The following is a 13,911-nucleotide window of genomic DNA, read 5'->3' as shown; positions in this document are numbered from 1 at the left end:
GGGCGGCACGGCACGGGCGGGCGGCGGGAGGGGGCCCGGGCACGGTCGCCATGGCAACGCGCGGCCTTGTGCGGGGTCCGGAGCCCCGCCGTGGGGACCCCTGYGTGTCCCTGTCCCTGTCGCGGCCCTGAACACCCCCCACGGGCACACACACYCATCCCCCGGGAGCGGCTTRTTGGCGGGCACCCTGCCATGGGCTYCCACCCTGTGGCCTCACSCAGGCAATTAGGCAGTGCCTGGGCAGGGAATAGCATCCAGGATTAATTAAGGCAGCTCCCTTCTCTGCAGTCTCGCTTAGTCCAGCTCTGCTGAGAAGGCACAGATGGGCCACGTAGAGTTTGGTGTGAGGGTGGTAACGCTCTGGCGCTGCTGGCCATACAAATCAGCCTCCTCCCGTCAACACCTGGGGAGAGCCTGCCCCGTGTCTGYGACACCTCCGCAGGCAGCCCTTATCAGAGGTGCTCTGGGCCTGATCCAGACCTTAGTGAGGGCCCTGTTCGCTAGACGTGTCAACATCCAAAGCTCTACCCCTATATCTGGGATTCAGCTTYTAGCAACAGTTGGTCTTCAGCCACCCACAGCGTATCCCTTCTGCCTAAAACCCTTATTCTGCTCTATGGGATGGTGATCTGTTGGGGGCATGTGTGGCTGGGAGCCAGAGTAGAAGCRGGTGTTCCCCCAAGCCCCATTTCTCAATGCTTTTCTGTCTGGACCAGGGCAAAGTCTAAAAATGGAGGGAGATCTCTGAGGGAGAAACTGGACAAAATAGGACTAAACCTGCCAGCCGGGAGGCGTAAAGCTGCTAACGTTACCTTGCTCACATCACTCGTGGAGGGTAAGTGACTCAAAGAGCTGGGAGGACTTKTTTGGAAAATGTGTCTGTTGCTTTTGCCAAATGGGAGAAGACTTGGTTCATTTGGTATCTTTTTCCCCTTTCCCAGAGTCAGTGCTGCTCGTTGGTGTTTGGAAGGGCATTATTTTCTATATCTTACAAAAAGATCAGGTTAACTGTGTGCCTTTGCTTTTTGTTATAACCTGAAACAGGTTTGTGCGAGTCCTGCACACTCAGCAAAGCATTCTACCATTTATTTGCTTTTAAGTTTTTAAGATAGATGATTTCAGGGCCCCATCTTGCTCGTTCATTCAGATGAGTAATCCYTCTATGGAGTAAGCAGATCTCATTGGGAGCAGTATGGGAAGGATCCCCCTGTGAAGGGGGATTGTGGGCTTAGCCCCGTAAAAGACCCCTGAATATTGAGTTGGAAGTTGTGGGCAGCAGAGCCTCTAATRCTTCACTGCTGTTCTTCTGCCACAGGTGGACAGCCAAGCAATTTTAAATGTCAGAAACTGCAGCTACTTTAAGTTTGTTCTCCCTCCCAGCCTGCAGTCACATAACAGTAAATCATTTAACTTTTCTGACATCTGCATTTGAGAAATGCGTGATCATTACTTCCTGAATTAATTTGGGAATCCTTGACCTYAGCCATGAATTAATGGTGTCCTGAAAGCCTCAAAGTTGCCCCACCACCCGCCCCCACTCCCTTTTGGTTCTCATTTTCAGAACACATGTTCCCTTGGTATATCATTCTCCTCTGCTTTGCTTTGGCCAGAAAAGGTGCARCTTAGTGTCTTGGGATGTCCTAGGCTGTCTGTACCAGGAGGTGAGAAGCTCAAGAGTTTGCAGTCATTCAGTTTTGAAGCAGTGACTGTGTCATGCTGGCTGACACAAAATATGCCCGAGGCCTGCCAATAGATCCCTCTCCTTTCCCCTTAATCATGGGTCTGACTGTGTGTTAGACTGGTTCAGTTTGTAAAGCACTTTTAAGCTCAGCCTGAGCTGTCCAGGTTTAGCTTAAGTTTGGTTGTGTAGGTGGGAATTTGTTTTGTTGTCGCTTCGCATTCTGCGAGAAATGTTTCATGTTCAAAGAGACAGGGAAAGAAGTGCTGTGTGATGATGCCAGGCGTCATTTTTTAAACATCAGGATTAGTGAACAAACTATATTTATACTGCGTGAAAATTACCGCATCTTYGTGTTTCTGAAAAGGCTTTGCAATTGCATTGACACGCTGTAGTAAAAAATCACGAGGAGARAACTTGTAAAAAGTATCTGGTAGATGCTTAACATTATTTGTGATGTTAATGAATATGGAGAAGATTTTATGGTAATCTATTGTTCTGTTTGGCTTTCACAATACAATGGCTTTGAAAAGAATGATTTTTCAAAAAAAAAAACCAGAGGCCTCATCTTCAGATAACTTAGTGATGGTGGCTAATTTTGGGGGAGATGATAATATAAACATTACTCDGGCTTTGAGTCCTGTAGTGATGAGGCAGTTTCTAGAGTACTGTTATTGTTTATGATCCGCTCCATTTTATGGAAACAAGCTCACTGGACTGAGGCTTTGAAGCTCTAATTGGCGCATGCGTTCTTCCGGAGCTAGAGCTAATGGCAGGAAGCCCTGCAGTAAAAACCAACTGGTTCAGGAAATTAAAACCAAAGATTTGAAAATCAACAAAACAGACAGACTCGATGGAATGACCCTAAAATTCTCATGGTTAATCGTTTGGAGGTGAACGTATAATTATATGCGATCAAGTTAAATTTTAAACACTTAGCTGTTTAATGCATTTTATTTAGAAGAGCTCTAGGAGTAATTATGATCAATATTAATCATTGATGCATTGCAAAAGAATATAGAGGTGTGGCTGAGGCAAACACATTTTCAGAGTAAATAGCTGTGAATAAAATGTACATAAATGGTTCTCTATAGGTATGGAGATGTAAATTGAAGCACACATTCTAGGTAGCTGGAGCCAGTCTGTCTAAAAGTATCTGTTAGTCAATGGGAACTTTTAAAAATTCTTATGCGAGATWTCACTTGTAACAATTGTCATGAAAATACACATTTGCATTGCCTTCAACTGAAGCAAAGAAAACTGCAAGATAAGATGTAATTAGCATTTCTTGCCCTAACTTTTTCAAACAGAAAAAGTCCAGGCCTTTGAGAAGAAAAGCTCAAATAGAATGTAGTGGTTTTTTTTTTTTTTAAATGGATTTTTGCGTCTGTGCGATGTGTACTGATGAGCTCTGTGTTTCTTTCCATCCCCACCCGTGCCTCCTTGTTCAGGAGAAGCAGTACATCTAGCTAGAGATTTTGGGTACGTTTGTGAGACAGAATTTCCTGCCAAAGCAGTAGCTGAATTTCTCAACCGACAACATTCCGATCCAAACGAGCAAGTCACAAGAAAAAACATGCTTCTAGCTACAAAGTAAGACATTTAACTTTCTGGCATGTTGGTTAGAAATGAGGGAGGGGTTTGGGGCTTTTATTTGTGAACATATTTGTTTGCTGTATAAGCAGTGGTTGATAGTTTGCAAGTTGTGAGGGGTGTGTGTTGGCCCTCCTGGTACAAGAGAGCTCTACAACCCAGTGTGGTTTCCATCAAATCAGTTTGCGCAGGTTACCTTGAATGCGAGTTGTACAAATTGAGGGTGSTTGTTTTGTTACAGAAAAAGCAGTAATTCTTCAAAGCAAAACATTTTCTGGGCCTATTCACTTAGCTTATCAATTTAAGTAGAAGGGAAGTCTTCCCATTGACAGTAAAATAAAACTAGCACATTAAACTGATTTCAATTCATTAAAATTGGCAATGGTTCTTCCTGYCTAAGCAGCTCTGTTACTTAGCAAATACAGGCATATTAAAAATATATTTGAGATGCCAATCTGTACGCAGTTAAAATGCTAGCAGAATTTTTCATTGGTGGGGCTGCCTCGACTTCCAGGTGGTGTGTGAAAAGAAAATGATTGTTTTGGTATGTTTGCTGGAAATGAAAAGGATTRTTTAGTAGCCCTTAATTACCAATGGAGGTGTCACCAAAGGGCACAGTGCCAGAGGACACAAGCAGAAGATGAGAGCTGCTTTATAGCTGGAAGACATTAACGTGGGTTTTAAAATACAAACTGTTTCAACATGCCTCTGAGCTCTCTTGCTATAAGGTGTGTTATTTCTCCAATCATTTGTGCAGTGAGCGGGTGGTATAACCTATCCTCTGCACTATGCCCTCATATCCTCCCTTCTCGCCTCCCTGAAAGGAAATTTCCAGGCGCTGGTTAGTGTCAGCTTTTCCTCTCTGTGGAAAGGTCCCTTTGGATTTGGAGATAGAGATTTACATACATAAATGTTTCAGAATACTCTAATTTAAATCCTCAGTTCCTGCTCTGCCCTCACTCATTCTTCCTGACACACAGGTGTGTTTTAGCCTTCTGGAGGAAGAGGCTCGTGTCTCTCTGGTTCCCCCCCCCCCAAAAAAAAAAGGGATCTTCCAAGATGTGGATAAATCCCTTAAACTACATTGGATATAACAGCCTATTTAAGCCTGCTTAGGAACTTTAAACTATGTTTGTGGTCCAAACCCCAGCTGGGCAGGGATGTGTGTTTGTGGAGAGTCTTTGGGGCTGAGATAGGGAGATCAGTGGGTCAAGACRCATGTGTCTCTGTATTCTTGTTGTCTGCCTGTATGTTGTATGGGGCTGGGGTGTGGTCGTGTGTGCATGCAAGGTGAAGGGAAGAGGTTTTTGTGGGTTGGGGAAGTGTGGGAATTAGAGGGAAGAATGCATAGAGATGAGAGGGAGAAGTGAGAATGTGTGCGCTCAGGGGCAGGAGCCCCCTTGATCCAGGGGCTTGTGCAGTCTAGCAGGGAAAATGCAAGGGCTTTGCTGCCGCCAGTGATGGTTCATTTCTCTCCCTCTCTCTTCCCTTCCCTTCCTCCCTCCCTCCATCTCTCTGCTTCATTTGTGCTGCAGACAGATCTGTAAAGAGTTCACCGACCTGCTGGCTCAGGACCGATCTCCCTTGGGGAACTCGCGGCCCAACCCCATTTTGGAGCCAGGCATCCAGAGCTGCCTGACCCACTTCAACCTCATCTCGCACGGCTTTGGGAGCCCGGCGGTGTGTGCTGCCGTCACCGCCCTGCAGAACTATCTCACCGAGGCGCTCAAGGCCATGGACAAAATGTACCTCAGCAACAACCCCAACAGCCACACAGACAACAGCACCAAAAGCAGCGACAAAGAGGAGAAGCACCGAAAGTGAGGATCCCCTCCACACACACTCCTCTCCCTTCCCCCTCACAGCCCATCGATCCATTCATCTCCCTCCTCCCTCTCCCCGGCACCCAGCACCCCGGGCTACAGCAACAGAATGAGCGTCCTTCTGCCAGTCCTGTTCTCTGACTCTGCAGGACTGCTCTGCTCTCTCTCCACACCCCTTCCCAGCATCCACATTTCCATTTGCTCCTGCTTAAATTTCCCCCCTCTTCCCACTGCCACCATCGTTTTACCCCAGTTTGGAGCCTAAGAGAACAGAACAGGGGGACGGAGCCAGCAAAGAAAAAAAGTTCTGTCTTGAGTTTGTGAACTTTTTTTTTAAATAAAACAAAAGGAGAAAAAAAAACCAACAAAAAATAAAACAAAAAAGAAAAGGACTTTTTTTTTCTAAAAATATATTAAAAAATTTAAAAAAAAAACAAACAAAAAGAAATAAATAATACTTAAAAATTCTATGAGCTTCACCGGACTGAATCACCACCTTCCCTTACATAAACTTCAGTTAAGATTGTAGCCATACTAAAAATGAAAAAAAAAGTGAAAAAGTACAACAGCAACAGCAGACATATAAAAGGCAAAAAGGACTGATGACATTTTATCAGTATTGTGAATAAACTTGAACACAAAACACAAGCGGTTCCATGTCATATCTTCAGTTCTAGAACTTTTTCCTGTCCAAGGTAAAGCGACCAACTTGAACTTTCTATTGCAACACGATTCACAGTTATTATATAAGGGAATCAGTGTTCATGTATGTATATATTTATTTATGTGTAATTTAATGGGAATTGTAAATATGGTGAGTCTGTTTTAAGCCTTTTTTTATTTATCTGGTGATCTCGTTTACCTCTTGTTTAGTGGGTTTTAAATCTTCCCCTCTTAGTTCATCATGTGGTTCATGGTACTTATTTAGATATCAGAGGTTTTTTGGGGGTTTTTCTCTGGGATTCATCATTTTTAGCCCTGTTGTAGCATGTTAAAAGCGACAATGAAGCAGATGAACAAATAAAAAAATCAAGAATTTTTATATATAATTAGTATGACATTTAGTTTCTCATCGAAGACAAAATAAAGTGATGTTGGACCCTGGCAAGGTTTTTAAACATGTTAGTGGTTTTACAACCCTTATGTGTTGTGGAAAATGAAAAAAGTTATTTTCATCCACTGTTCTCCCAAAAGCACCAACAGAGCAATAAATTAATACTGTCTTTTAAACAACATTTAGCTTTACTTTTCTTTCCCCCCTTATTTTTTCTTTCTCCCTTTCTTTTGTTTTTATTTTTCCCATTTTTTTTTCCCAAAGAACTTCGAACATTCGGGACCACCTGGTATCCTGTATTTCCACTGGCCATATTGGAAGCAGATATAGTTGTATTGTATTGAGTTGTGCTGGCAGTAGTTTCCATGCCTATCAATGTATCATAGTCCTTTGTTGCCCAGATAAATAAATATTTGATACGCTTTATGTCGATTTTTTTATTCAGTAGCTGTCTTTACCCAGGCGTATTTTTGTTCTTGGCAGTATTTTTTATTCAGTATGGTTACAGTAATTGAGTTTAACTCTCCCTTGACAATTGCTCCTTGCAATAAGCAGCTGAACCCATTGTTTCCCTCAAGTATAATAAAAACTTACTTTCAACTTGGAGTTCAGAGCAGGGTATCATTTAGATATTCCACTGAGTCTGTATTCAGACAAATGACACAATAAAGCACAATGTATTCTTTTGGATAAAGAATTGTCTGTACTACTAACAAAAATGACACACTATCTTTTCTTTAACCAAAACATAATCTTATTTAAAAAATAAAAGTTTTATTTTATTTATGTTGACCTCTAGATTTTTATTTATGTTTATATATAGCATACAGAATTATAAGCCTATAAAATTTTGTACATGTAGTTGCCCTAACGGAGAGCAGAGATTAGAAAACACATCTCAAGAAGGACATTTAAAAAATAATAATTACTGAGAAAATTCTGAAAATTAATGCCATGAAAATAATGATATACTGATAAATCAGAGCTGGATGCTCCCTCCCCCTAAGAAAAAAAAAGAAAAGAAAAGCTCTGTAGTCGATGCCAACAAAATCATCTTACGGTTGTGAACTTTAGTGAAATCTTGCAGGAGACAGATTATTTCTGATTGATGGTTTGTGTTTTAGTGGAATGCACAGACTGACATTTTGAGATGGCTGTGTCAGTTTATAGGGGACTGAAATTTTTATCTTGAATTTCTTCTTGTGGAAACCAGTTGTSAAATAGGGAAGTTCGCTTTAAGAAAATGGAGTGTATGTCTTGAAGATGGGCTATAAAAACATGTGAGAATTCAGATTTTGAATCTATTTTCTTTGGCCTGGGGGGTAGGTGAAGTCAGGATCAGGCTGGATTATGTTATATCATAGGAAGGGAGACAATGCAGTTTAGAATGTAAAGGCATTTTAAAGAGAGGGTCTCCTTTAAATRCTGATGGTATTTTAGTAATCGAGGCTGATTTTTCTCTCCTTCTCTCCCTGTCTTTCCTCTCCCCTTTTTCCCSTTTTTGCTCAGGCAGAAATTGAGGAGGTTGAGAGGGAGGTGTTTACAATAAAGCTGCCAGAGAATTAACATTTACTCATATATTTTGACGTTTGGTAGAGCTGGTGAAGCAAAGCATTAGATAAAGCCCAAGATGTTTCATTTTGCTTTGGTAATCTACTTATGGAAGGCAGTGTAAAATCAATCTTGCCAAGCAGAAAGAGAGTTGGTGGAGTCTAAATTCTATTTTCGAGAGCCAGCTAGTTTATAAAAATGGTGAATACTTTTTTCTATAAATTGAAAGTGGATCTTTTGAATGCAAAGCTGCAACTGTTTTAAAAACAGTTATTTATTATTTCCAAGAGAGACTGGTTAACCGTAAAGTAGATGTAACAAAATAATGAGGTGAATGAACCCTAACTGTASATATTCTTGACATAAATGAAATGCACAGTATTGTAGCAGGTGAAGTGAAGCATTGTCTATCAGGGCTGTTTTTCTTGGCTGCATCTCAGATTGTGTGTGGGATCCTAACCTCAGGCACAATAGCATTCATAAACAGCAATACATTGCTGCTCTTTCTACAGCAGCACATAAATACTCATTTTTAAACGAAAACAATCTTATTAAATACCATTCATTCATATCTGGATTTACAGATGCTTGTTACTTTTTGAAACCTGTACCCAATATAATCGTTTTATACTGGTCAATGTATAAAGCAGTCTTATGCTAGAACATTATAAGGTCATAATAAATAATGTTTTTAAGATATAATTAGCTACTTCATGCTAGGAGAGCACATTTTAAGCATCCTGCTGCTGCATTAGCAAGCCACCAAAAATCAGAAATGAAATGACCTTGCATAGATTCCTTTATAACTATTATTTCTAAGGGAGGATTTTACAGGCGATAATGGAAATCAGACTAGGTTTGGTTCAGCCTCTTCTTCTGCGACCAGTATGCAGTTACTAAAATGTGCTAATTACTTCAGTGTTTTTTGGATGCGTTGTTAACGTTGTGATCGAGGTGCAGCAGTGAAATTCTAGGTCATGCTTTTCTACATTAAACAAAAATCTGTTGTTATTATTTTTTCCCCCAGATCGGTTGAAATGAGGGTGAGTGGTGGCTGAATGTTAGACCATTATTGCYACCCTAAGCTAATTCCTCCATGTGAACCAAAATACAGTTCACACTGTATTTTGTATGGTGCTCTTTCACCGTGAACAAGGACAGCCCTCCTCTTTGTACTGTATTTTACCCCACCCTCCAAAAATCAAATATTAATATAATTTGAGATTTAACTGGTGGAACAGCCATCAGGACAGCAATGCCCCGCAGCTGAAATAATATTTAAAATAGAAGAGATTTGACATTTGAGAAGTCAGTGGCTTGAAATACCCAGTTGTACTTAGCTAATTCAGTCCTTAACCTCTGGTTTCAAATAAATCAATTACAGTCGATTCCACTTCAGTTCAGAAGTGCACAAGGTTTTTAGTTAATTGAATACATTTTATTCACTTGCTAGGAGTATTCATTTATCCAAACCCTTACATTTAAAGGCAATTTCTTTATTGTCCATGATAAATTCAACTGCATAATCAGATCAGCTCCTTGTTTGTTTACTCGTCTCCTACCTCCCATTTAAATTTCAGAATGCGCACTTCCCTTTCCCTCCTTGGTACGTGCGTGACTCAGCCCAGACCTGATTCCCAGAGCCTTAGCTCTCATGTTAGGAAAGTGTAGCTAAAATAACAAGCACCCTTCCAACAGGGAGCAGCGTGAAGCCCATCCCAGCTAGCGAGGGCAGAGTGATTTAAACTCACTCCATAATCAAATGTGAAAGGTTGAGAATATAAAAAATAAATGTTGCCTTCAATTTTGTCCCATGCACCTTTTCTGCAKGAAAGAGCTATGTCTCTGCTCCCTGTCTTGCAAGCAGCTGAAGCTGTTAACTCTTAGAGAGGATTTGGAGCCAGTTTGGTGTCAGCAGGATAAGGTTTYGTCGAGCACTGGGCAATGAAGTTGTGTCCCTGATYCACTTTGAACARATACTGGTATACACTTTGTRTRTGTTGTTTGCAGAATCCTGCTGGCWTTGGCTTACTGTTTTGGAAAGGAAAGGGGTTAATTAGCATCATTATCAATCACTAATGCTTGTCTAACATGTCCAAAGAATAATCAAGTTAGGGGACTGCATGAAGCTAACATCTGCTTCATTCCAGTTAAAGATTTTTCCTTATATCGTTCAATTATTGGAAGTCCACACTGGTTTCAGGCTTTGTCAGGGCCATAAAGCAGGGTCAGATCGTTAGAAATCTAGAATGGAGGGGAAAGTGCAATATAAATAACAAATGGCTTCATTATTTGAGTTACAGGTGCAAGAATGGCCATGAAAATGAGTAGGGATTWCTAGAATGTGTTACTTCTTTTTATCTCCAATACTGAGGAAAAAATAAATCAGCCAAGCCCAGTTCTTAAATCATTTATTCTGCATAGGCTGCAGCCTCTCCATTTGCAGTATTTAGTTTAGTAACCCCAGACTCCTGAAAAGAAGTAGTTTAAAGCAAGTGTTTGGAAACAGAGAAAAAGTGAAAGTCTTCTATGACCCATTATTAGCAGAGCCTTACTGACTTCAGAATACCACAATAGTCTGTTTTTTTCTTCTTCTGGTTGAAGTTTCTAGGCTTTCTTGGGTGGATGAAACAGCAGATATTTCAGGCAGGGTAAACAGATATATAACTTAAGATGGTGGTGAAGATTTGTAATCCTTGAACTGTTACTCCTTTCTGGTGCTGTAGATATGAAAGTGACAAATCTGTGGTCTTTYATTCCCTCTTACAACTACTGCAATCATGTCTCTCTGATGCTGAGTTCAAATTTGGTGGCCCAAAGGCCCAAAATTTATATCATACTGACAGAGTGGTCAGAGCATCTTCATTGAGTGAATGAAGTGTGGAAATCAGGGTAAGACTGAGAGCTTTCTGGTAGAGTAGGAGGGACCTGCTGGTTCCCTGTGGCGCTTTTCTTTCAGGCTCTGATTTTGCAAGGCACATGCTGGCACCCAAAGCCTGTGGTTTCCCCATAAGTCCCTCCCTCTCAAAACCAGGGCCCTGAGGTTACTCCAAGCTCCTTGGTTATTGTCCTGTTTGTAGTCACAGAGCTCATTTGCACAGATGATCTTCAAACCAGAGCAAGAAGGGTAAACAGGGAAAGCATAGCCTGGGTGAGGAAGAAATTGTCTTGTGTTCAGCAGGAAGGTGAAGGTGTTGGGTGTGAGGTTCAAGCCATTTCACCATGTTCCTCAAGCATGTTGTGCACACACACACACCCCTCCTAGTTTCTATAGGAGATCTGCAGCATGTACATGAAGACCTTTTCTGTCCAGAGGTGCTCTCACACTGCTGTTGTTGCCTGTGGTATAGCTAATTCCCTTTGTAATACTTGATGGAAAGCAGATGCAGGGGTTTCAAACAGAGTTGTTTTCCAGTGGGAGTGTGAACTGTGCAGTTACACTCACAGGTGGAAGGATATAGAAGTATATTACTTCTATACAATATTTTTGATTATGTTCCTACCTGCTCATTCATCCTGCAAAACTTCCTACCTCAGTACTGCTTTGGGCAGAGCTGCCCCCCCACTTTCTGTATAGAATCCATCCTGATCCCCAAAGCTAAGGRTAAAGCAGCAGACATGTGAAATATTAAGGGCATGTTTCAGGTTGTAGAGTAGGGCATTTTTCAGGGCTCCTAGGAGAAGGAAAGAGCTGCATTCCCTTTTCTTCCCTCTTTCTCCCTCCCTTTAAAGTTTGCTGGTAGGTACCCTTCCCTCCAGCTTGTCCTCTACCTTGCTGCTGGATGCTGCTCCCTATGCTTGTCCTGTATCCTGCTCTCCCGTGGTGGAGTTTATCTCGCTGTCCTGCAAGYGGGACAGCTTGGACAACTCACACTGCAACACGTGCTGGGGCACCCAGGCAGGGGAAGGCCAGTGGGGCAGTGCTAGGAGGAAAGCAGGGRCTGTGCCTGGCCTCAGTACTCTTTTTCCTCACTAGGCCTAACGAGCTACACTGTATTAGTGCTAATGAGATGCTCCTGCCATGCCTGCCTGGGTTTTAGAACCTGTGTAGGGTGTAGGTGATCCAGGACAGTAGTTGATGGGTGTCCCATTGCCACGCTTGATACAAGCTGTTCCTGGCATACTGATGTTTGGGATGGGSGCTGGCTGCTGGGGCTTATTCCCCATCCCCCTGCCCCTGTGAGGGCTTGTAGCTATCCTAGGAAAAGGGGAGAGAACGGGAGGTAGATGTGGCTTAGAAGAAAATCAGATGGAAAAGGGCAACTGAAGTTTTGCTTTGTGATTCCAGGAGAGCCTTGCCATGGCCCTGGTAGGGGGTATGGAGATCACCCCATCCCTTCCTGCAGCTGCTTTTGGAAAGTTTCCTTGGAAGGGTCTGGGGAAACTGGAGCCTCCAGCAGAACTGGCTGCTGCTATGACCTTCTTGGAGGCCGACTGTTTATTTGTTCGCATTGTCATACCCGGGGAGGTTTTTCACCTAGGGCGCCGCTTGCTGCTGCCTGTCTGTGCAGAGCTGGTGTGCTGTGTGTGTGTGCGGCTGTACCTAGAGCTGTGTGTGCATCTGTATTTTTGGCCGTTTGTGTGTTTGTTTGTATCTATCTATTTATCTTTATGGGCGTATATATTTATGTCTCTATCCCTGAGACTTTTGGAGAGACTGGGATAAGAGGGGGGTGGGGTGGGCTGTCTCCCAGATAGTTGATATTCCAGGTTCAGCCTCTTTCTCCGCTCTCATTCTCTAAACCCAGCCAGGGGGAGTGTCGCCCCAGGCCGAACATATGCTTCTTTCCATTGCACTAATCCACCTTCAGCGTGGAGGAATAATTGCTCGAGTGTCCATGGCTCCTCGGCGCTTTGTCCCTCGCTGGCTTCCATCAGCTTGGCACACGCCATTTCAATCAAATCCTTTCAGAGCCCTGTCTCCTTTTATCACGTCCCCGCTCCGGCGAGAGGAGGGGGAGGAGGACCGGGCTCCCCGCAGCCCCGGSGGGCCGAGCCGAGCCAGACCAGGTCTCCCCACCGGGAACAAAAGGGCCGGCGAGTAACACCGGGCTGAGGTTGCTCTGTCTGCAAAGGCGTTAGCGTATGATGTTGTTGTTGGGGAAAAAATGGAAAAAAAGACACACACACAAAAAAAAAAAAAAAAAAAAAAAAAAAAAAAAAAAAAAAAAAAAAAAAAAAAAAAAAAAAAAAAAAAAAAAAAATTAAAGCCATCCTGCGGGGTAGTTGAGCTCTGTTCCCTGTCACGCGGTGAAGAGCTCCGGTAGTCACAGCGGGCACTAGGTTATGCAGAGATGCGTGGGACCCCCACCTCTCGGTGGCTGTGCTGCTGGTGATAGGGGAAGGGCTGGGAATTAGCGGCTGCAAAACTCCCGCAAGTCTCTGTGGCCAGCAGAATGGGAGATTTTCGCAGAAATCTGCCTTCATCCCGATTTTCCCCTTTCCCCCGGCGGGACAGAGCGGCGGAGCACGGGAGAGGAGCAAGGATGCTCCTGCCCTCCCCGGCCGGCTCGGGACCCTGGAGGGGCACAGTGGGGCAAGCTCTAGACCGCGGCAGGGAAAGGCTCCATCTTTTACTTATTTGTTTTGACTCTCTTCTCCTTCAGAGGAGGGGGTCCTGGATGTTGCAAAGGGTGTTAAAAATTCTCCCTAGGACCCCCGAGMTGAGAGAGGAAAAGAAGAGGAAGACAGGATGGGTAACCGAGGGAGATCTAAAATTAAAGAGAAAAGGAAAGAGAAAAAAAAAAAAGATAAAAATGTGCGCGATCTTTATATCCATGCGGGACTGTTCAAGTCTTTCTTGCTTCATGTTTTTGTGGAGCTGACTGATGGGGGCAGCCCCCTCAATCTCCCCGGGCTAGCCCTKCCGCCGACCCCGGGTCCACCTTTCCCGGGAAGGCCGCTGCGCTCCCTAAGGCTGCCCGTTGTCTTGTCCGCCTTGCTGCTGCTGGGAGGCGGGGGCAGGGGGGGCTCCGAATGGGTGTCCAGCCTTCCCCGTCAGCGCTGTTGGGTTCAYCGCAGGTGAGGGCCGAGACTTTGACAAGAGAACGGGGTGTCTGCATTTCACACCCTGCCGCCCCTCCATCCTCCCCRCCCTGCGCTCCGATGGAACCCGCAGAGCCCCGACCCAGGCGAAACTACCCCGGGAGCTGAGAGGGGCTTTGCCGCGACACACGGGCCGGACCGGGGGGCGAGAGAACCGGGGAGCTGCC

The 13,911-nt window shown here is 43.8% G+C and overlaps 1 protein-coding gene across 1 annotated transcript in view; it reads left to right on the top strand.

Moving 5' to 3' along the window:
- TFAP2A (transcription factor AP-2 alpha) overlaps positions 1-6,934 on the top strand; it is an 18,019-nt gene extending 11,085 nt beyond the window's left edge. The window contains exons 5-7 of the mRNA XM_057370435.1: positions 717-835; positions 3,130-3,271; positions 4,807-6,934. Coding sequence (XP_057226418.1) covers positions 717-835; positions 3,130-3,271; positions 4,807-5,095 — 550 coding nt within the window. The 3' untranslated portion in view covers positions 5,096-6,934. The remainder of the gene's footprint in view (positions 1-716; positions 836-3,129; positions 3,272-4,806) is intronic.
- Positions 6,935-13,911: the final 6,977 nt, after the last annotated feature.

The sequence above is a fragment of the Malurus melanocephalus genome, unplaced genomic scaffold (genome assembly GCF_030028575.1).
Source record: "Malurus melanocephalus ecotype Western Australia unplaced genomic scaffold, MMel_1.1 scaffold_126, whole genome shotgun sequence".
Lineage (NCBI taxonomy): Eukaryota > Metazoa > Chordata > Aves > Passeriformes > Maluridae > Malurus > Malurus melanocephalus.
Note: the sequence above shows the minus strand (reverse complement) of the source record. Positions and strands in the feature narration are given on the sequence as shown.